Raw genomic sequence first — 24,301 nt, forward strand, 5'->3', positions numbered from 1 at the left:
CTTCACTGGATCATGCTCCTAGTTTGCCCTTTCTTTATTTCTAAGAAAATAAAATTAAAAAACCCCACAAAAAGTAAAGGATAAGACTGAAGTACATTGTACAAAGTTCAAATATGAAACATAGTGTAATATTTATTTGTGTAAACATATGATGACCTGATTGATAGATCAAGGCCTTTGAGAAAATATCTTCTTTAACTGGATGATTAATATTCTAAGGGGAAGGAAAAAGAGAATGTTCATTTCCTACTGTATTGTAAAGAATTGTTTAGAAAAACAGAAAGTAACTCTTTTTCCAGTAAATCAGGCAGACAATTTGTGACAATATAATCTGAATATCTTGTCTTTCAGAATAATTTAAAAATGAATGTCTTGCACATGAACTACAAAGATCCAAACAACTTAGTGTTTGAGGAAATCAAAATCTTTGGATTGTCCCTTCAACCTACAATTCTTAATGTGACTGAAAATGGTGTGGTGCAAAATTCTCTTCATAATATCAGCTATAATCCTTCAAATAAGGTAAATAATATTTGAATTCAGAGATTGAATCTTCAGAACTCTATAATCTTTCTTTCAGGTGCTCAGTAAATTCGGATCATGGATGTAATCATATATATGACATACATTTTGTTGAAGAATAAAGGCACTTAAAGATATAATTGTGTTATGTTCAGTTGTATAAAACTGCATGCCAGTTTTGCCTTCAGAGAGACATTCACAGTAGAAGTTGTGCATGAACCCTAGATGTCTGGATTTGACTTAGTGTCATATTTGCAGAAGGCTAAACAGCATTTGATATTAACTTCACTGCTCAAATTGTCCCTTTTAAAACTGAAATGTGTGTGTGGCTTTTAAAGCTTCTCATGCATCAGTGCCACAAACATTCCTCATCAGGGTGAGTTCCAAGTGACAGCCACATGGCATATGTATGTGCTCAATAAGGAAAAAGTCACTTTACCCCATTTAGCTGCCATTCATGACTAATCTCATGAAGGAACTTGAGGATCCTGTCACTCCTGTGTATCTGGTTTCTGTACCATCTTTTAACTATTACATGTGATTGCATTAAATTAAGATGATAGAAATAAGACAGAGATAGACACAATTACTATAATAAATTTTGGGTAAGATTAGTCACCATAAATCCATATTTAGGCACCTAAATAACAGTGATCTGATTTTCATTCATTATAAACTTCAGTGGAAACTGTGGGTACTCAGCCACTTTTATTTAGTTGCCTAAATATTAACTTAGGTGCCTCAGTTGTAGAATTTAAGTCTGAAAATTTTAGCTTTCATGCGTTTTAAAAAATATGAATAAAACTATGGGGTATGAATAAAATTATGGGGTAGATCATCAGATGGAGTAAATCATCATAGTCCTGTTAACATCAATAGAGCTATGACAGTTTACACTTGCTGAGGATCTGCCTCAAGTGGGTTGAAGACAACTTTGACTTGAGGTCAGTTTGAATAATTGTTTTTTGTTTAACTTTTTATAGATTACCCACATAACAGGGCTTCAGCTTGAACTAGGAAAATCGTACTCACTGGAATGGAATCAAGTGTTCAGTAATACTGAAAAATTTGATTGTCATCCTGATCCCAACGCAACACAACAGAATTGTGAAGCCTTGGGCTGTATGTGGGAGGTGAGCAAAAATGATTTCTCTAACAGGCAAGAGGAGTCAAACATTTAAAAAACTTTAGTCTTTTTTCTTATGATTTGTTATGGCAAAAAACACAGATGTATCAAGGTAATTTCAGAATGGAATTTAGTCTGACAATTTTTTTCTTTTACAAGACTTCTTGAGAGCAAGGGGCTTTGTCAGCTAGTGCATGGTAACATAGCACTGTTGACTTCAATGGAACCAGGACAATTTGGAACAGCTAAAGATCAGGCCAACAAATATTAAAAATAGAAAATGTGGTATTATTAAAAGATAGGGACAAATAATACTTATAATTATGCAGAATAGATCAGACTTTATACAAGCTTCCATATGCAGCTCTTCCCCTGCAAATCATTTCAGAGTGCTTTTTGCAGGTAAATCTGCCTTGGTCAGCATTCCATACTCTCAATAAAACAGTTTCTAATTAAAAATGAACTGTACTGGAACGTGAAATCTGAAGAAACCCATGAATGCTAGGGAAGTTTTCATCAGTTTTTAACTTTATGACCGGGATCTGTCTCTATAAAATAGATCGAGGCAGGAACACCTGATCTGATCAAATTTGGATGACTTTCTTTCCTGGATCCAAATATAAACTTTAAAGTTTTGGTACGTCTGTAGTTCTGAAGTCTAAGATTCTGTAGAAGCCACTTCTGAGAACATAACAGTGAAAATGGCTGATGTGTTTACCTCCACTCGCTGTACTACAAATATCCAGTATATCGCTATGTGAAATGCTCTGGGATGCTGAACATTTGAAAAGAGCTGTCAGTCTCTATATGTAAAATGAAATTCTATTCCAGTTCTGAGCTGGGCCTTTATTAAAACAGAGAGACTTTATCATCAAATTGTGCACTGTGCAAGTGAATAAATCTCCAATGGGAACTGATATGTGCCCAGCAAACTTATTTTCACTTGAGAACAACTAGACAGAGTTTGAAGCTAGGTATCCTGAGGTGAAAGTTCAGTGCATTAGGCCACATGAACAGATCCAACCACAGACGGATTATTTTTGGATGTTCATTTTCTGTTAGAGCAGGAGCCTGGAAGTCATTCTGATGTTGCTGTCGGTTCTCAGATAAACAGAGACTATAACCCTGGATGGGAATTTTAAACATTATTCTAGAGAATATTAATAGTAATAAATGCCTATTGAGAGCAGCCACCTGATATGCTCCCGAAGACCTAAATAAGATGGGAAGGACACTAGTCCTCTTGAAGACATCCAGTAGTAAGGATAGAGATCCTAGCACCATGTGGTGGAATGGGGTGTCAGTTTTAGGAACAGCAGCTTCCGAAGGCTGCATATCTTTTCTGGAATTAGGCTGAAATTGAAAGGGTGAGGGAGAACCATCTCGTCTTAATTTTGAATGGATTCAGGTTTCTCCCCAAATTGTTCATACAACCTTGCCTGAAAGGATGTATGCATTTTTAATAGATGCATTATGCTATGAAGTTTAAAGGATTGAAAGCTGCTTCTTTGCTGAACACTCTAGTAACATTAATCTTTTCAAGGAGCTCTACATGAAATAGCTGCATGTTAAAAATAGGAGTCCTGTGGAATTATCTTTAATAAGATTTAATATTCAGGCTCCCAGATATGTTTACTGATCTACAATATATTTTAATTTTCAGCCTGTCTCCGTTAATAATGTTCCACAATGTTACTACCCTCCTAACTATGGTTATTCTGTCAGTCAAATTACATACACCTCTTCAGGTTTAACAGTGAACCTCAACAGAAATGTTAATTACAGTAGCCGTTCTGAGGCTCCTATCAATACACTTCGCTTGGATGTGAAATATCATGACAACAACATGCTGCAATTTAAGGTAAATTCATTCTGAAATTGTTATGAACTGAGACTGTGTTCCACTGGTTACAAACATTTATCTTATATACATTTTTTTTTTAAATCAGTTGTGTGCTTTTTGTACATTAGTTAACCACCCTGACTTTTCCACTGCACCATTGACTAGATGGGTTTCTTCATTTAGCTAAATAGTTGTTATTGGATTTAAGCCAAATCCACTCTTCTTACAAGTATCTCCTATTTCTTATAAATTAATCACATGTAATAGCATAGATGTACCCGAACAGCCAATCAGAATTTGGTGTATCTTGAGGAACTTTATCGTTAGGATGTAAGTACTATTCATTAACAGTAAATATTACTGTAGTTAGGATAACTTTTATGTTAATGACACATAAAACTATATTCTAAAAATAACTTTAATAAATTATTAGTGATCATATTGCACATCTTTAATTCACCTATTAAGACAGACTATAGACTAAAGGAAACATAGACCTGGTGTATAAGCATTGCAGTAAACATAAAACATTAACAAAAAGCTTATAAAGGTGGCTTAAAAGTGTGCAAAAGAGTGAAAATCCTCTTTACTATGTATAAAAATAAATCAGGGCCATATTAACCAACAGTTATCTCTTGGCTAAAACTAAAGATTCTTCCATCTTCGTGCTTCTTGTTTATCAGCACATATATGTATTATTTTAATTGTAGTGATATAACTAAGAAAATGCGTATTGAAAGAGAATGCCTCAGCCAACATATTCACACTACAATTCTTTATCTGTTTTAGCTAATTGTTTGTTCAAGTCTTATAGCTATATTGGTTGCACTTGAAAAAGTTTCTGTTTGTCAGAAATCTTCCTCTGTTTAAGGTTGAACCAGTCTGAGAGATGTTCCCTGTAATTAATATTGGGAATAGTAATATTTCTTTAAAGGGATTGAAATTTTAAATGCCACCAATGTATAAATCTTTTGAATATTTTATGTACACTCAAACTGATTTCTGCTTCATAGATTTATGATGACAATAATAAAAGATATGAGGTTCCAATACCACTAAATATCCCTAGCAGTCCTGTAAGTACATATGAGAATCGACTCTATGAAGTAGCCATTCAGAACAATCCATTTGGCATCCAGATTCGACGCAAAAGCACAGGGACAGTTATGTAAGTGAATCCTTTTTTTTGCTTTGTTTTGTTATGTGTAACGTATTTTATTTTAGGCTGCAGTCAGCCAATGACAGCCTCTCCTTTTGGGGTCTGCCTAATCATTGACCACTTGCCTCAGTTAATAACCTAATAATTGTTAATGGACTGAACTTCTGTAAAGCTAGTTGCATTGAGAAAGATCTTTTTCTCACCAAATGTCAAGAGGTTCCCCACATCATCAGCTATTGCAAGTTTTGGATCTTGTGGTAGAGTGACTTTAATGACAGTATTTTTTCCCCCTCTCTCCAATCCCATGTTTCAATTGGATAAAACAGTTTGCTTTTGTCTTTGGCATGGATAATTGTTGGTTATCACAAAAGGTATTCAGCAAATCTTATTGCTTGCCTGGTGCTGTGATTTACTTTTTCCCTTAGTATCATGTGTATGATTGTAAGGTATTTTTATTTGTGACTTACGTTACTTGGCATGGTTTATGATTGATTTTTGTTTGTTCTGTTTCTTTTTGTAAATGGATATCTGTTTGCTTATTTTCTGTCTGTTATGGGTTATGTGCCTTTGGGGTTTTGAGCTACATATTTCTTCAGCATGTGGTTTTCTTCTCTGCCACCTTTCCTTCAGTATTGCGATTTAGAGACCAAAGGGCAAGTGGACCTGACAGCAGTGGTCAACATTGCCTCTTCAAATGAGTGTACATTCTGCCTTTCTATCCGTCTGCATGTTAATACCAGTCACTAGGGTATTTTAACTTCTCTCAGGAAATTTGGTGTGGTCTCTTAGCACCTGCAGCAGTTCAGAAATGGAGAGATACCCGTCCAGCGGAAAGGTATCTACATAAACATAGGCCAGAACTGATAGGGATTGGTCTGTGGAAAGACCAGACCCCATCTTTCCAAACGGGAAGAAGACAGTGATTGATGGGGGTATGTGTGGTTGTTTTGTGGCCCTTGTTACAGGCAAGGTCTTCAGACGGAGCGTAGAATTTGCTTGAATCTCCCAGGTATGAAAGAAAGATGAAGTAGCCTTTGAGAACATGTGAGCTCTCTCACTTTTTACCACTGCAGGACTTCCTGCCCTAAGATTAGGAGTAGTGACCTGATGAGCTCTTGCAATATCGAGTCAGTCAGTGTCATTGTTTGAGTGTGTACTCTTTCATCATATGTACTAGGTGGAAATGTTGGCTTATATCTGAGTAAACTGCCTTCTCCTAAAGTACCATAGCTCCTTCTACTGAATTTTTTTTAAAATTTTGGTTGTAGGGTTGGTTTTTTTAAACTTAATTTTGTGTTTTGTTGAAATCCTTTATTGTAGGGGGACCATTAGTATATCTGAGAGATGAACTTCAGGTACTTCTCCAGAAATTCATTTGCACTTTGAATGCAATTGATTCCACTGCAAAATGTTGGACTCAGTCTTCTAATGAAATTCAGGGGGAAAAAAGAAATTAGACTTTCATCCTGAGTAATTTTTGCTAATATCATCTATCCTTTGAGTCTGGATTGCTTAAATCTTTTGGATTCTAGATCCTGATACAACTGTTCAAAGCTGATACACACTTAAATGGAGAGATCTTTCACCTGAGACTGAGAGAGTGAGACAAACCTAGAAGTGTAAAACCTGAGAGGAGACATTTTCTATGCAATGTTGCTTCTAGGACTGTTTTCTGGAAGATGCACATAAGTGTGACAACTAAGGACTTAGTCTAATGCTGTATAGGTGTAATGGAGTGCACTGGTACTATATAGCAGGGGAGTGGAACCCTCCTGGTCGTTGTCATGTCCCGTGTCCGTCGTCCGTCCCCCCCCGTCCCCCTCCGCATTGAACAATTTTTCCCAGGGACGTACCTGGGGGGACAGGGATTACCTTTGGTCGTCAAGGGGAGGAAAACATCTCCGGAAAGCACCAGCAAGTGTGGAAGCAGCCCCAAATGCTGCCTCTGTTCATGGTCTGAAGCTGGAGTTCCAAAATGAGAGAGTGAATTTCAGATCCCCCCCATTAGCACTGAAGAATGTCTGTGAGTTTGCTGCTTGAGACTGTAGTTCAGAACCTGGCAGGGGTCTAAGAAAAAGGAACTCCCTTCTGTCCCATCAAACAGAGACTCTCCTCCTTGTTTCTCACTGCTGCATTGCATTAAAGCGAAAATACATTAAAATACTATTATTTTAATGTAAAACATTTTCATAGTTGCTACAGGGATGTAATATGATTTAAAAGGGGAATAAAGAGGACCCTAGGAATTATAGGCCTGTCAGCCTAACTTCAATGCCTGGAAAGATATGGGAACAAATTATTAAATAGTCAGTTTATGAACACCTAGAGGATAATAGGTTTATAAGGAATAGCCAGCATAGATTTGTCAAGAACAAATCCTACCTAATTTCCTTCTATGACTGGAAAACTGGCCTACTGGATAGGGGAAATTAGTAGACGTGATATATAGTGACTTTTAGTAAGGCTTTTGACAGTCCTGCATAATGTTCTCATAAGCAAACTAGGGAAATGCCATCTAGATGAAATTATTATAAAGTGGGTGCACAGCCAGTTGAAAGATCATATTCAAGGAGTAGTTATCAATGGTACATTTTCAAACTGGGAGGGCATATCTAGTGGAGTTCCACAGGGGTAAGTCCTGGGTCTGATACTTCTCAGTATGACCTTTAATGACTTGGATAATGGAGAGGAAAGTATGCTCATAAGATTTGCAGATGACACCAAGTTGGGAGGGGTTGCAAACACTTTGGAGGACAGGATAAAAATTCAATACAATCTTGTCAAATTGGAGACTTGATCTGAAATCAAGACAAAATTTAGTAAAGACAAGTGCAGAGTATTTCATGTAGGAAGGACAAAGTCAAATGCACAACTGTTAAATGGGGAATAACTGGCTAGGCAGTAGTACTGCTGAAAAAATCTGGTGGTTATGGTGGGCCAAAAGTTGAATGTGATTCAGCAATGTGATGCAGTTGCGAAAATGGCTAATATAATTCTGGGCGTATTAACAGGCGTCTTGTATTTAAGACATGGAAGTTGTTTGTCTTGCTGTCGTTGGCACTGGTGAGGTTTCAGCTGGAGATACTGTAACCAATTCTAGACACCATACTTTAAGAAAAATGTGGACAAATTGGAGAGAGTGCAGTGGAGAGCAACAAAAATGATAAAAGGTTGGGAAAAGGTTAAAAAACAAACCAACTAGGGATGTTTAGTCTTGAGAGAAGAAGAGGGGACCTGATAAAAACAAATATGTTAAGGTCTGTTATAAAAAAAAGATTGTAATCAGTTGTTCTCCATGTTCTTTGAAGGTGGGATAAGAATAATTGGCTTAATCTGCAGCAAGGGAGATTTAAGTTAGTAGGAAAAACTCTATAATTATAAGGATGGGTAAGCTCTGGAATGGACTTCCAAAGGGGGTTCTGAGATCCCCATCATTGGAGGTTTTTAAGAACAAATTGGACAAACATTTGTCAGGTATGCACTAGGTTGATCCTGCCTCAGTGCAGGGGGTTGGACTTGATGATGACTTGAGGTCTCTTCCAGTCCTGAATTTGTATGATTTGTATGATTCTTTGATTTTTGAGTTGGAAGGGATATGGTCAGCATAATTGTGATTGGAATTGGAAGTGTCCGTTGGATAGCCTTCATGCTAAAATGTGGTCCACTTTATTAAAAAGTTAGATGTTTTCTATATTAGGAGTTCTCAATCTATATATCTATATTTATTTTATAAAAGGCATGGTAGGTCCCTACAGAACAGATAGTTAAAAAGGTCTCTGACACAGAGAGCTTACTATTTATAATTTGGACAATGTGGAGGACCAGCAAATACAGATTAGAGCAGGATGGGGAGGGGCTGGACTGACTTGCATAGTTTGAATAATAGATTCATTTCCTGTACACTTCTTAGTGAACAGGGTTTTTTTTTTTTTTTTTTTTTTTTTTTTTGTTTGTTTTTTTTTTTTTTTTTGGGGGGGGGGGGGGGGGAGGGTTTTAGAAAAATAAATAGGAGTTTCACAGCTAAAACCCTTGGAAAACTTTGGTATGTCTTTAAACTTGTAAGGGCATGCTTTATGAATTGAAGTGTTTATTCTGTTTGTTTTATGATCAGCAAGTAATATGCTAAGCTTAGCTTAGTTAGGTGATCAGATCCCATGATGAAAAAATATATTTATACAAAAGTAGATAGGCAGAAAGGTAGATAATATTTATATCTCTCATTGCTGTGGTTTCTAAGGTCAAACTAATTCTTCTTACTCCTTCAGTTTTAAACCTTTTGCTTATCCCTAATGATTAAAGAGAATATTTGCATGAAAGAGAAAAGCGTAAAGAAAAAGCAGTGCAAAGCACCAGGTATTTATTAGGGAATGGAGATAACTAAAGACTTCAAGAAAAACCTAAGGTGCCCCATGTGAAAATTGCCATTCATGGCTAATATGTTACAGATTGACCATACAGAATCTGTATGACTACTATGTTTTTCCTTACCAGAATATCATTTTAAATACAAAACCAACATTCATTGTGGGTTTTTTGTTACTTTGGAAGTTGTTAAAATTGCAGGTGCAGAAAAAATATTTAATGGATTTAATGTCACAATTAATTTGCTGACAGATCTCAGTAACATGACAATAAACACTTTTTGTGGGTGCTTCCCCTCCTCCTACAATGACACATAAGTGAGGAATAAAAGAGAACAATGATGTAAGCAGTTATATTACTTAAAATATATTTTACTTTCTCATTTCTGAAAACCTATTTTATAATACAATTTGTTCTTTAAAGGTACTTAAAATTGAATTGTACAGTGAACGCTTTGCCAGCCAGAAAAAACATTCATATCCACAGTTTGCTGTCCTGGAACTGCATAATTATTCAGAAAATCTATTATCAGATCTTAATGAGGTTAACAATAAAGAATGAATTGAATTGCACTTTATTTGCAACAAATGAGATTCAGAGGTAGACTTTCAACACTGTGGGCAAAAATTTGTTATAAGCAGTAATGACAACTCCTTGTTTACTAAATCACATGTGGCACCAGGATTTGGATTGTGGAGGGTAGGAGGTGGGGGAAGGTGATTATACTGTTTCAGGCACCTCCATCAAAATAAACTCTACCCATACATGTTGCCAAAATGTGAGGACATTTGCAATAAATTGTTCAAACACCTCATTGAGATGGATGGCCCATCAGAGCTGTTGTTTCAGACAATTTGCAAACTAGTGTACACATCTCTGCATTAGTTACACTTGGTTCACATTTTTTAATGTTTTCTTTGCAACTGTAAAGTCAGAGACATCCTTTTCTGGTAAATGAAAGATGTGTTATGGGAGGATAAGTTGGTAATTTCAGTACAGAGGTGGTGCAGTATTGGGCATGCACTGGTTGTTTCTGAACCCTGCATGACATTAGAAACCTCTATTCCTTAATATTCTCTGCTTTGAATGCCTTTTTATTTATTCTTTCTACCCTTTACTGATGATAATGAGATAACTCTCATCCTTTTTCAGCTGGGATTCTCAGGTACCTGGCTTCACCTTTAGCGACATGTTCATTCAGATTTCTACCCGTCTACCATCACAGTACGTCTACGGATTTGGTGAAACTGAACACACTTCATTTCGGCAAGAAATGAACTGGCACACCTGGGGAATGTTCGCCAAAGACCAGCCTCCTGGTGTAAGTAGAAACAGATTTTGATTTTTCTCTAAGTAGCTACTCTTTCTTTGCTTTATTGTATATCAGTCCAGGTCTTTGTAGCGGGCTATTCACTTAAACAGAACCAAGGCAGACACTTTGAAAACTTAATATACAATCAGCTACATTTTGCCTATGGACTGTAGGCCAGCTCCGCAAGTGTAAATGAGCTATGCTTGGCACAGAAACTGAGGAGTGGGCAAAGGTGGCATTACATTATGTTTACATTCCCCTGGTTTGGTGTGGAATGATAAAAAGGGTGACTAAATATGCAGGCAGGCCCAGCATTAAGATCCCACATAGCCCTGTCAGTCCTGATTTGCAGACTTCATATCTCAGTCCTAGACCTTTGTTGAGTATAGAGACTAATATTAGTGCTCAGCCAAAGTCAACGTAAAAGTCCCACTGGACACTAGATCAGGCCCAGTAAGTACTATAGTTCATGATGTGGAAAAATGTGTTTGAGAGAATAGGCTATGGCCATCTCTAGTCCTGTCTTTTTCGTTATGATCAAAGACCCCAACTGGAACTCACATCCTGAGGAAGAACTGAACAGAGGCAAACGCAAAATATGCAATAGTGCATTGCTGCTTTTCAGCTAATTGTTTAGTTACAAATGATAGTTTTAGAAAAGCTAAACAGGTTTGATGCCAATTTGTATGTTTCAGGATGTTGCAGTGTATAATACAGATAGTCAAATTTCCAAACAACATAAGGTTGCAACCACAGTAATGCCCACATGACAGTTCTACAGGCAAAACCCCATATCTGTGTGAGAAAACTTGTATCTGTTAACACGTAAATCAGTGTTAAAGTATGCTTGCGTATGCATATGTTATCTTCTGCATGATGATGGGAGGTTTGCAGCTCCTATAAAGTTAATAATGAAAGTGGTGCCATATTTCTCTTAGAGCTGCGTGCATAATGGATATTTTGGTTTCCTGGAAATTTTGAAAATTAAGAAAAAAAATTGTTTCTCATAGGAATTTAAAATAATATTTTTCAAAATTTCTAGCAAGTCCAAGTGTGTTTGATGATTTTCTTGAATTTTATTTAAAACAATAAAAGTGTTCACCATCACGCTGAAAAGTTTTGTTTCAGATCGAACAAAACATTTACTTTGACTTAAATTAAAAAAAAAAAAAAAAAAGTGTTGCAGACTGAAAAATTAAAAGGTTTTGTTTTAAAAATGTTGAAACAAATATTTCAGTTTTTTTAACTAAAACAATTCAATGAAGCTGTCATGAAACTGTGAAACTTTTTGGCATTGCTGAATCTGCATTTTTGCCACCCTTCCCTCTCCCCCAAATCAGCCAATAATTTTTGCCTAGCTCTAATTGCCCTATACTATTTTTCTCCTTTATATGCTGCTTCTCCATCACTCCAGTCATCAAATTATAGTCTCCTGATCTTTAAAGTTTCAGCTCTAATACCTTTCAAATCAGAGAGTTACCAATGTGGATATTGATTACAAAATATTGTTTGAAAACAGGAAGGCTTTGTACTGGGGAAGGTGTTTCATATTAGCAGGAATTTATCAATACTTATTCAGGGATCCAAAGTGGTACAGTTATTTTCTTCGTACTTGAATGCTTTCAAACATATTGAGTTCAAAAATGTCAAACTGTTGAAAACAATCTTTCTGTAGGAAACTTTAATATTTATCTCAGTCTGTTTTAGAAGAGTGTGTGTTTGTTTGTTTGTTTGTTTGGAGGGAAGAGAAGAGTTTCTCTCACAATTCTCTTGATGTTATTTCTCCAATAATTTATTACTATAAGTAAATGGAAAACGTGGTAGTATTTTGGGTATTTCTACAGTATAAAATTAATGTATTTTTATTTATTTTGCAGTACAAACTGAATTCTTATGGTTTCCATCCATTTTACATGGGCTTAGAAAATGATGGAAATGCTCATGGAGTTCTGTTGCTTAACAGCAATGCAATGGGTAAAAAAAATTACATTTTTTTAAAATTCCTGAATTGTTTTAATATATTGTGTCCTTTTCCTTAACAGCGGATTATCTAAACATTCTCTTCCTGCTTTCACCCTCTGTGTTTTCAGATGTTACGTTTCAACCAACTCCTGCTCTGACATATCGCACTATTGGAGGAATTCTGGATTTTTACATGATGTTGGGACCAACGCCAGAGCTCGTCGTTCAGGAATACACGGCAGTAGGATTGATATGATGTCACAGACTATAACCAATTAATTACATGTTTTGTCCTCATATATTTTGTCATCATATTTCAATATTATATTTTCCCTCTATTTTGTTGTTGTTAGCTGATTGGACGACCAGTCATGCCACCATACTGGGCTTTGGGATTCCAGTTATGCCGTTATGGATACAAAAATGACACAGAAGTCTCTGACTTGTATGCGGCAATGAAGGCAGCTCAGATACCTTACGTATGTTCTTCCAGTTAAAGTGTATGCTATTGTTTGAACTCTGATTTCTCAGACTGTCCCCTAATGAAAAAACAACTGCTGTAGAATAGAAACTATTGTATGCATTATACTATAATTAAACTTCTTTGTATACTCTGAGAGAAATAATAATAGTGCTTCTTTTGCTTTTTATTAGCTAGACTTTATTAGTTGAAGCTATTTTGTATTGTTGTATTACATGTTTTAAAATCTCATTATCTTATATATAGCATGGTTGCAATTAGAGAGCTGAAATTATTGAAATGTTTGTATGTTCCTGGAATATGGACCCGAACATTGCACCCTCTTTGGGCTCAATCCTGCACTCTGTGTCCTCATAAAAGTCTTATTGAGTGAGTGGGAATATTAGAGGTGCAAGGAATGCAGGACTGGTTCATGGTGCAGGCAGATTGGGGCACTAATTATGGGCCAGAATCAGCATTTTGAAGGCAGGATTGTCTTGGGGTGGGGAGTGGTGCAGCTGGAGTCCCTGATAGGAATCCTTGTTGACTCCCCTGGAAGTGCCACAGATTGAGACTTTGTTGATGCCATTGTGAAAATTATTCTGTACCTCCCACACAGACATTGTTTATAACATTGAGACAAACCGTTTCGGTTCATAACTTCTATCCCAGCACCCTAACATTTTCTCATATACTTATCATTTGCATGACAGTAACACCTGCAGAACCCTTGTTGTGCTAGGCACAATGGTATAATGTTCTAGAAATTAGTAGGAAGGATCAGGAGGAAGAGGGAAAATGCAAAATGTATTCTGCGTTACATTGCTCCATCCTGAAGTATCATTGAAGGGCTATGGTGGGGGCAGTCACCCAAGGGAAACTTCAAAAGCACATGGACTCACCATAATGTTACATCATCACTTTATGATGCAGATCAATACATCCATGAAATGGAAGCATCTCAGTATGTTATAAACTGATGTGAATATCCATTTTCCTCCGTATTTCATGGAATTGACACACACACAGATAACAATGGGAATTCATTCTTCTCTAGTGTGTAGAAAATTTACTATCTTCAGAATGATTTTAGCGGATAAAAGGGCTAATTTCATAGTGATCTTGATTTTTGGCATGTGTAAGTATATTCATTTGATATCCTTTGCTTTAAGATGCCACAGCTTCCAATTTTACTTAGAGAAAATCAGCAGTTCTCTTAATTTGACTGCTATGTTATGAATATGCACTTAGCAAAAATGATTCTGACTTTACATACGCTGTTTTTGTGTACTGCAGGATGTACAATACACAGATATTGATTACATGGAACGGCAATTAGACTTTACGCTCAGCCCAAACTTTGCTGGATTACCAGCTTTGGTTGACAAAATGAAAAAGGAAGGAATGAGATTCATCATTATCCTGGTCAGTGTTGAGGTCTCCTCCTTTTTTTATTTTCTTTGCCATAGATCATCAAGTTATGTACTTCACCTAATACTCTATATGTATTACGTCATTCTCCATATAAATACAAAATTGTATTGTCTTTAATTTTAGGATCCAGCCATTTCAGGCAATGAAACCAATTATCAAGCGTACACAAGAGGTGTCCAGGAAAATGTCTTTATTCAATGGCCTAATAGCAGTGATATTGTATGGGGAAAGGTACTGTTTTCAGATCACTTGATAACATTAGAGATGTTATTTCCAAATATGAATCACATTATCATGGTTAAGAGGTAACGTGATCGTAGTTTGTGTGTTCCTACCTGGAGAAGGGATTTCTGTTAGTAAATAGCTCTTTAATCTTCCATAAAAATGCATAAGATGATGCAGTAATTGGAATCTGAAGCTATACAAATTCAGATTAGAAGTGAAGTGCACATTTTCAACAGTGAGGGTAATTAACAAGTGGTATAACTTACTTTGGGACATGGTAGATTCTCACTTGAAGTCCTTAATTCAAGACTGGATATCTTTGTAAAAGATATGCTATAGCAGACACAGAAGTTATGGTCTTGATGCAGAAATTGTTGGGTGAGATTCTTTGGCCTGCGTTATGCAGGAGGTCAGACTAGATGATCATAATGATTCCCTTTGGCCTTAAAAGTCTAAGAATCTGATCTTGGCAGTAACAAAGCAAGGAGAACATTAAGCTATTCCATAAGTAGGGGACACCAGTGTTTTCTTTCATTAAAAGTATTCCTTTTAAAACGAAATTCCTATAGCAAATCAAATAGCCATTTGTATGTCTTGTGCATGTTCTCACCCCACAAGCGCAACAGCAAAAATAAAGTCCTCTTGGGAAAATATCTCCAAATAGTCACTACATTCACTGACTGGATTCTGTTGGTGGAAGCTAGTCTGAAGCGTCCAGCAGCAGTAAGCCCACGTGTAGCATAATTGCACTGGAACAAGTTGTGAGCACCGCTGAAGCAACTGGAGGGCCCAGAGTTGGCCAGTGTAACCCAGAAAGTGGATAGAACCACCCAGTGGCAGATTGGGGCTAGTCAATAGAATTCAGTCAGTAGAATTGGGGCTGCTATTTAAAGTTGCCATCCTGTTAGGGAGGTTAGTGACAGTACTATTTGCCCTCCTACAGGGTTAATCTTCGTCTGGTGCAGCTACACATGGGGGGAGTGCAAATGTCACCTCCATGTGTCTGTGACTCAATTTGTTCCCTCCATTTTGTGGATAGAGGGCACAGCAGCAGATCTCTCTGGAGAAAAACATGCAAGGCAAAGGGGGCACTCCATGGGGGTCATCATGGCTGGCTTTTGAAGGCCAAGCATAGGAGGAAATGTCTGGGTGGATGGACAGTCTTCTGTGGGTATGTTCCACTCTGTAGCCACAGTGATTTCTTTCCTATTTATAGCCAGCTGCCTCAATATCCACATATGCACTTTTTGCTGCCACACTGGAATTATCCTATTGACAGAAACTTTCCAGGGCCATTGGCTGATTAAGAAGCCCTTGAGGCTGTCAGGGAACTGGAGGGTGTAGGGTAGGAAAGCTGAGAGGCAGTATGGAACTATATTGTTTTCACAAAGATAGACATGATGTCTGGTGATTTTCTTGAGATCTGCATGGGTCTTGAAGGATATGTGGGCTTGAGTGAGTTTTGGGGCTGAGCCCTTAGTTGTTCTGAAGGGGGGCAGACCATTTTCCTGTATCCTCTGTGAGATTTCCTCTGTAGGAGGCAGAATGGCAATCAGTATGCCTTGATTACTAGTTTTTCTATATATTAGCACAATTGAGCCTATGCCATGCTCCATGTAGAGCCATTTACATATTAAACAGCCTATGAGCTCCTTTCTAAATTCAGTGTAAACATAGTCTGTAATAAGCAAAATAGAAATAGCTGTGTCTTCTAAGGAAGTCCAAGTCTTCAGTGGTGGAAATAGAGTACAGAACACAAATCTTGTTAATTATATACAATACTATGTTTCAAGTTTGAGTTTGGTTCAAATAAGGTTTATGTTTTTCTGATGAAAATTGGTGTGTCATTTGCAGCAGAACAGTCAAAAAGTGAATCTGGTTTTTCATCAGCTTTAGCGATGGTCTCTGTGGAATGGGTCATGTGATAGGGCATAGTGTCCATGAAAGCAATTAGAGACAAAGGGAGGATCAGGAAATCTTAGAGCAAGATCTCATGGCATCATACTCTCTGGCGGCAGTGCACGACTCTGCAAGATCTCATGGCATCATACTCTCTGGCGGCACTGCGCGACGCTGCGAGAACTCGCGGCTGCGCGCGGTGCCACCAGGGGCCGGATCAAAAAGGTTGGTGGGCCGTATCCGGCCCATGGGCTGGATGTTTGACACCCCTGTCTTAGAGAGAGAGTGATCAGGGTATTACTTTTGAGGAACAGCTGCTTTGTTTTTTAGGATTCCATCATAGTGCCTAAAACATAGTGTGTGTCATAAATTTTGTATCAACCTGTGTAATTTAGAATGATTGTTTTTTAAATGTCTTTTCCTCCTATTAGGTTTGGCCAGATCTTCCAAATGTAACTGTTAATGAATCATTAGACTGGGAGATTCAAGTTCAGGTAAGTGTATCGCAGTGCTACAGTTATATATTTTGATTGGTTACTGACACCTATTGGCAAAAACAGAGGGGGCATCACAATTGTTCAAGAAAAATAGTAAAGCAGTTATCAAATGTAATCTATTTTAATGATATGTGAGGTAGAACCATAGAAAATGGGAAGCTAAGTCTACTATATCATCTAATGAAAAAAATAAGACAATTTGAAGCCTTTTACAGGCCCTCCAAAACATTTTAAAATTAGCAATGCTTCCTGTTCTAATGACAATCTTAGCCATGTATTTTAAAAGGGACAAATGTTGTGTCTCTTTTTTTCTTGTTTCTTTCTACGTCATTAGAAAAAAATAAGTCTCTGCCTTGAAAATCTTCATGCAGTTTATAAAAGTCAGTGTCCTGATGCAGTGATTGTTTCATTTAAATATTTTATAAAACTTATCCTACTCCATCATGTGCTGAAGGCTCAACCCTGAAAGCTGTTGAACACCCTTAATTCTCATTGACTTCAATAGGAGTTCAGGGCAAAAAACTTCTTGTAGGATTGGAACCCATGCAAAATTAAGATGTATACTCAATTAAGAATAAAATGGTGAACTAGTCAAAATATTAAAAATTTATATGATAAGCACATAATTGCAAAGATCATATCAAGTATTTGCTGTGAAATGCACCAGTTACACGGCTAGATTATAATCCCCTATTGGCCTCACATTCACTGAAAACAATCTTTTTCCTACTCAAAAATAGTCTCACTGATTTCAAGTTTTGCCTCTCCAGGCAAATTATGACTCTGATAGTTTCTGTCTTGTATAAGGAATGTAGGATTGGCCCTAAGTAGCTAGTATGATCAGATACAAACTGATAAAAAGGTATGTGTTAACTACAAGTTAGAGCAGAAGGTAAATGCCTGATTTTCATTAAGATTAGTTATGCCATTCTATTTCTGGGGGTTTATACTGCTGCCCATCACTATAGTATCTGAGCCACTGATGTTCTTTATGCTCTGGCACTGTGAAGGGACCTTAAAGTGAGTATAAATTTCTGATCTGAGCCTGATTTTTGCAGTTAGAGCATTGTAAAGAGGTTATAGGGTAAATGAAAACCAGATTCTGAGAGTCAGAACTTTTGAGGTTCATTTCCTGGCGCAGTCCTGATTTGAAGTGGTGTTCTGAACAATTTGCTCTGCCTTTCTGGGCCTCATTTTACCCATTCTGAAAAGTGGTTAAACTGTGCTACAGAATACCTATCTGCATGCATTTATTTTTAAAGAAAAACCTAAAATGCACCTTGACATATAACCCTTCTTATTTTTTTATGTTCCTATTATAGCTCAAAAGAAACCACACCATTTCTCCAAGTATAATCCATATAAAATTAAAATCTCTTTTAGTCTGTCAGCATGTTAAGAATCCCAGAAAATAGCATTTATAGTTACAACTGAGCAAACCACTAGTTAGGAAATCAGAAACCATGCAAAATTTGCCTGGCTGGAAATCCAGTAGTTCCCTCTCAATAATTTGTATGTTTCTCTCTGTGTTATTCGTTACATTTACAGCTATACAGAGCATATGCAGCTTTCCCAGATTTCTTCCGCAACACCACAGTTCAGTGGTGGCAAAGAGAAATAAGAGAATTCCACACTAACCCAGAACAACCAGCGAAAAGTGTGAAGTTTGATGGCCTGTGGATTGTAAGTATATATATTTTCTCTGTTTTATAGCTAGGATTTTTGGTTTTGTTTACCTTTGATTTTAATAATTATAGGAAATTCCAGCTGAAGTAAAAAGTATTTTTAAGTTACTGAAACGCTTTTTTCAGTGTTTATATGAGTCCGGTTCTAAGTATTGAAGAATGTGGAGATGTGCCTGAGTCACAAAGCTCATGGCCAGTTCTGGATCAGAACTTCTCTGAAGTTTGGCCTGTCCGTATCCAGGATTGAAGGCTCTACTTATTATAGAGACAGAGGCCAAGCACAGTGTTTATACTTCAAGTCTACACTCCCTCCAATTTGGTAGCGTTCATGTCCAGGATTTTTGTTTGGAACCATTGTAAAATTACATGTTGTCTTGATATAGCTCTATAATCTCAGTGACAGAGCTCAAATTACCCTGGAAAACTGCATGTTAATCCCACCTGCAAATTCAGTGGATTCACTTACTTGCTGCTATGTGTTAAGGACTGTGGGGTTGGAGAATCCCCATAAGCTTGTCATAGATCTGCACCTGCCTCTCCCAGCTCCACTACAATGTTATTTCATTGCCAGGATCTGATGCATTTGCTGCATGTTGCATATTTTGCTCTGTTTCTCTCCCTCCTCTTCTTTCTGTCCTTGTTCCTTTTTTAATGTCATTTTAGGATTTTGCCCTCCTTTTTACTATTATTTCTCTAATGATCACTGTCACCCCCAGTTCCTGATTTTCTTCTCTAGCTGTCTTCTCATCACCTCCTGGTTTTGTTATTTCTTTTTTCTCTTCTCTTTTTTTCCTGCCAGCTGCCTTTCTCTGCCAATACTTTCCAGATTTTTTTTCCTTTATCATTTTAACTCTCCAAGTGTTGTTAATTCTGGAGCTCTATTTTCCAAAGTAGGAATACGTTATTCTCCAGAACTAACGTTAAAGCTTCCTAGCACAGGCATACATCATTTTTATCCTGAGGTGGTTAACCATACAATACTCCCTTTTTGATGTACCAGTTTTCAGTTAGTCTAAGAATTAAAACTTCTGAACCATTGTTTGAACCAATCTCTTTAATGATAGATCAATGAATGTGTATATTGATACATTTTATTTTCATGTGTATATTGATACATTTTATTTTCATGACCAAATTAACAGCTTGATTTTTTTGCATGTTTAAATATCACCTTTAGGATGATTTTGCTCTTAGGTTAGTGTCTAGATTCAACACTTGTCCACAGTACAAGTCTACTGAACAGTTTGCTACAACTGCCATCTCTGCAGGACAGTTGCAGAACTACGCTAGATGGAGTGTTTTGTTTGTTTCTAAAATGGAATAGACATGCAATAGCTGTGGGCGATATTTAATATTAATATATTTTTGTCTCAGAGAAGAGAAATGCCTAGCCATCCAGTAAAATGTTTGATACCTTTTGATAAGGCAACCTGTATTGTTTCATTTTAACCAGTGGACCACATAATATAGCAACCAAGGCCACACAAAACTGTTACACATTTTGAAGGTCAGAGATGAATAACGTATCTATCCATCCATCCACCTACCCACCCACCCATTTCAGTGAATATGGTGATAAATAAGGGTTTGTTAAACATTAGTCCAGTATCTTCAGTAATCACCATGGACCATGTCTCAAGGATCCCACCACAGAATTTATTTCCCTGCAGACTTTCTATCTATATCTATGCTTTCATTTATAGGGAGCAGGCTATTAAGGAAATTTCCCATCAGAGACTTCTTAGTTGGTGTATGCATTTGTATGATGGGGACTGGGATATTCATCATCAATAGCAATGAGGTGTCAAATAGTGAAAATCAAGGTTGTTTTGCTCAGTTAATTGGCTCTCTGAAAAAGAAAATGAAAAACATTTAGGCTATGATTTCCCAAAACACATAAGAGAGTTAGGTGCCCAAATTTCAATAGGATTTGACCACCCAAATCCATTAGACTCTTTTAAAAATCACAGCATTAAACTTTATGGGCTGGGTTCGCGTTGGGCTCTATACCAGTTTCTGCTGGGATAAACTCTTCCGCAAGTTCCTGAAGGAAGAAAGTCCATCACTGCAGAACTTGCCACAAAGGAATGTGACTGTAATGTCTGCTCTGCCAGAGGCATGTAGAAAGGGCAACATAGACCAAAAAGTATGCATTTCTTGCCAGGAAGAGAGGTGTCTGTGTTCATTGGAGGATGCACTGATTCACTCTATTGGATCATCAATCTCTGCAGGCAGCATTCTTGTGCAGTCCCAGTGACAAACCATGGCCCAGTTCTGGAAAATACTTAAGCACATGTTTAAATTTAAGCCCTTTCTCACGATAGCTGAGTGGTCAAAGCATTCACCTGAGATGTTGCAGACCCAGGTTTATTTCACCTCTCCCTGATGTGGAACAGGGATTTGAACCCCCATCTGCCACTTCTCAGGAGGCGTGCCCTAACCACTGGCTATGGGTTAGGTTCTTCTCCAGCTTTCCTTTTGAAACTGTTCCATGGTGTATAAATAATGAAATAGACATTGGGTCAGAGAAAGAGTCACTCTCACTCTATAACCAGGCGACTGGTAAGGTCACTTACCTAGCAGGTGGGAAACCCCAGTTCAAGTCCTTGTTCCAATGACTAAGAAGGAGTTTCCCAAATCTCTAAATGAATTCAGAGGATCTGCCATGAAGGAAACTATTCTGTCAGTGTCTTGGTAGCTAGTCATCTGGCTTTATCAGTAGAGCCATTGTAATTTTGCATTTTCAGGGGTTTATAAATCAAGCATAAACAAACTGTTGCGAGCTAGAATCTTGCTTACTAGATCTCAGGCGGGTGCATTGTTTTTCCTTTCCATTTTTTTTTCTTTTTTACAAATATAAATTTTGATCACTATCATGTGAAGAAAAGGTAAATTGGCTGAAATACTAATGTTAAAATGCAACTGTAAATGCTCTTGAAGGAGTTTTATTATGCACCTCTTTGCAATATGGGATTTAATGTGTTATATCACTGAAACAAACAAAATTCATTTAAAAACGTTTAGTTTTTTTCTTTACCTTTTTAGGACATGAATGAACCAGCAAGCTTTGTTAATGGAGCAGTTGAAGGCTGCAGAGACCAAAAGCTAAACAATCCTCCCTATATGCCTAGTAAGGATAGTAACTATCTTGTACTTCCTTAAGTGACCCTGGTTATCATGTCATTCACCTAGGCTATGTACACACCAATGGCGGCAAATTTGGCTGAGTGGTAGTGAAGACATGCTCAATCGAGTAAGAAGTCGATCTAATAAAACCACCTCATCAAGAAGTGTAGTGCTGCGTAGACTGGAATGCATTTCCCTTTGGTGCAGTGCAGTGGAAATGGCGCACTAAAGTGAAGTTACGAAGTCGACGGGAGTTACGCAAGCTACTCTGCATAGCTTGTGTAACTCTCGTCGACTGGCACCGAATTTTGCCGGCACTGTAGACCTGCCCTTAGACTTCATCTGGGGCCAAAATTGTCAAACTCTGGTGCCTTATTTAGCGCCTAAATAAAAGTGGCTCGATTTTTTTTTTTTTTTTTCCCAGAGCTTCCCTGAATACCCAACTCCTTCTGATTGTAGTGAGGAGCTGTGCTTGCTCAGGATTTCTGAAAATAAAGCACTTTTAATTAGGTGCTACATAATATGGATTTAGGTGCCTAACTCTAGGTGTATTTGAAAATATAGCTTCAAGCATTTTGCTCAGTTTGGCTGTACATTACTTTGTTTCTTCACATGAACAATTCAGTCCAGTTTCAAGTTTTTAGAAAATATTTTTCCTACCTTTAGCAATAGGCTCATTTTAAAGAATTCAGTTTAAAAACCACAAAGCATAGCTTGGGGAAAACACTGAATTCATAACCAAATACAAATTGTCTTTGTATCACAATTTAGAGACTTTAGGGGCCATAGCTTGTACACGATTGGCTGAGTTTGTGCTAGAACCATTATAAAATATGGGGCGTAAGCAGTGACTAACAAGTAGTTATCCATGAGGATATTTTCAAAGGCACAAAAAGTAGTTGGGGCCCAACTTCCTTTGAAAGTCCTTTGTGGTGTTGAAAATTTTCCTCCTAATGTTCTATTCATGTAGATTACTATCATGTGTTTACTTCTTTCTTTAAATCTCATGCAGTTTCTCAATATTAATTTGTGAAGTTGTCCCCAGCTTAATACTTACTGCTCAGACATTTTTCCATTTTCTAGGTTTATAGACGATGTGCAGAGTTGCTTCCAGAGATCGGCAGCATCTTCTGAGTAAAGAGATCCTGTTCAGACAGGCTAAGAACAGTGTCTGTAATGAGATTATTATAACAGTTTTGTAGTTCCAAATTAGCATACCGGATTATTGGGAACAGCCAATATTCAAAATCTAAGTTGTCAGAAAATTTAGAATGATATTCTTACCAAAAAACCCCACAAAACTTAACAAAATCCCACTGCACAGGAGGAGAATTGAAATAAAGGGAAACCGTAAGATTTAACAAGAAATGTCGCATCTGGTTTATTAAATATGGTAAATGATTTTATTATACAAATACTTAAACTTCCTTCTCATTAGATTTGGAATCACGATCACTTGGGTTGAGTCACAAAACCTTATGCATGGAAAGTCAGCAGATCCTGCCAGATGGAAGCCCTGTTAGACACTATGATGTCCATAATCTCTATGGATGGTCACATACAAAACCTACCTATGAGTAAGTTTTTTTTTTTTTTTTCTTCTCTCCTCTTGAGAATCTAGTCTCTTTGTTGTGTAGTTCCACAATAATTCAGTCACCTCTTTACAGATAGTAATAGTTGGAAACAGCAACTGGAAAATTTTAAAAATGTGACTGTCTCTGTAAGATTTACAAACTGCTAATATTTTATTAACCAAGTTTGCAAGGGAATACACTCAGCCCAATGGCATTTCTCTGCCTGTCTGTCTATATGTACTCAATAACTTTTGAAAGCTGCATCTAATCAATTCCAAAATTTCAAGGAACATTTTAGGCATTGGTGAGAAGTACCTATTAATTCTGGGGAAACTGGAAAATCAAAAGAGGGAAAATGGAGGGCACGAGGAGCCCCTTTTTCTGTTTAGCAGAGCCACAGCTTCAGGCACCTCTACAAATATCTGTAGACCAAAGAACTGGTTGATGACACCCATTAATGCCTTCTAGCATAACAATATACCTATCTCATCTGCCTATCCTCCTAGTAAATCTTTCAGGGTGTCAACATGTTCATCTCTATCTCCCAGGCAGAATGAAGACAACTAATAATGATATGAGGTGAAGAGGTTGTGGGGGTGTGAAATGCAGGTGTGCATATATGGCATGGAGTGGAGAGAACAGGGGGTCCTGCTGTCATATGGAGGGAAGGAGGGAATGGTGGATTCACCCAGAGCTCATGCCATGTGGCAGGGGACAATGGGGACACACTGAGCCCTTGACATGGGGGATTGAGTGACCCTGGTATGGGGAGAAAGGGAGAATAAGGGCACACTCAGAGCTGCAGGCACTGGGGACTCTGGCATGTGGTGGAAAGGGGTAGTGAGGGAACATAGAGCCCCTGCCATAGAGGGACGGAATTGGGCACTCAGAGCCCCAGGCATGAGGGAGGGGGGCAGAGGAAGTTGCAGGGACTCCCTGCAGTAGAGAGGGATGGGAGGAAGGCACAGAGGAAGCTTGTGAGGGGAAATGGAGTGATGCAAGGAGCCCCTGCTGTGTGCAACGAGCTCAGCCTACAGAGGCTATGAAGTGTGTGACCCTCTGGTTTTACTTTGACTTGGGCAAAATATGCTCCAAAGTAATGTTTTGTGTCCAGC

The 24,301-nt window shown here is 37.6% G+C and overlaps 1 protein-coding gene across 1 annotated transcript in view; it reads left to right on the plus strand.

Annotated features, from left to right (window-relative positions):
* Positions 1–24,301, plus strand: part of SI (sucrase-isomaltase) — a 114,023-nt gene that overhangs the window by 53,657 nt on the left and 36,065 nt on the right. Inside the window, exons 24-37 of the mRNA XM_067536648.1 lie at positions 352–522; positions 1,506–1,655; positions 3,312–3,509; positions 4,505–4,659; positions 10,165–10,333; positions 12,202–12,298; positions 12,415–12,527; positions 12,640–12,765; positions 14,043–14,171; positions 14,304–14,411; positions 16,736–16,798; positions 18,350–18,484; positions 21,532–21,616; positions 23,051–23,189. Coding sequence (XP_067392749.1) covers positions 352–522; positions 1,506–1,655; positions 3,312–3,509; positions 4,505–4,659; positions 10,165–10,333; positions 12,202–12,298; positions 12,415–12,527; positions 12,640–12,765; positions 14,043–14,171; positions 14,304–14,411; positions 16,736–16,798; positions 18,350–18,484; positions 21,532–21,616; positions 23,051–23,189 — 1,838 coding nt within the window. The remainder of the gene's footprint in view (positions 1–351; positions 523–1,505; positions 1,656–3,311; positions 3,510–4,504; positions 4,660–10,164; positions 10,334–12,201; positions 12,299–12,414; positions 12,528–12,639; positions 12,766–14,042; positions 14,172–14,303; positions 14,412–16,735; positions 16,799–18,349; positions 18,485–21,531; positions 21,617–23,050; positions 23,190–24,301) is intronic.

The sequence above is a fragment of the Emydura macquarii genome, unplaced genomic scaffold, assembly GCF_026122565.2.
Source record: "Emydura macquarii macquarii isolate MOO-44397 ecotype Brisbane River unplaced genomic scaffold, CSIRO-AGI_Emac_v2 contig_3603, whole genome shotgun sequence".
NCBI classification, from domain to species: Eukaryota; Metazoa; Chordata; order Testudines; family Chelidae; genus Emydura; species Emydura macquarii.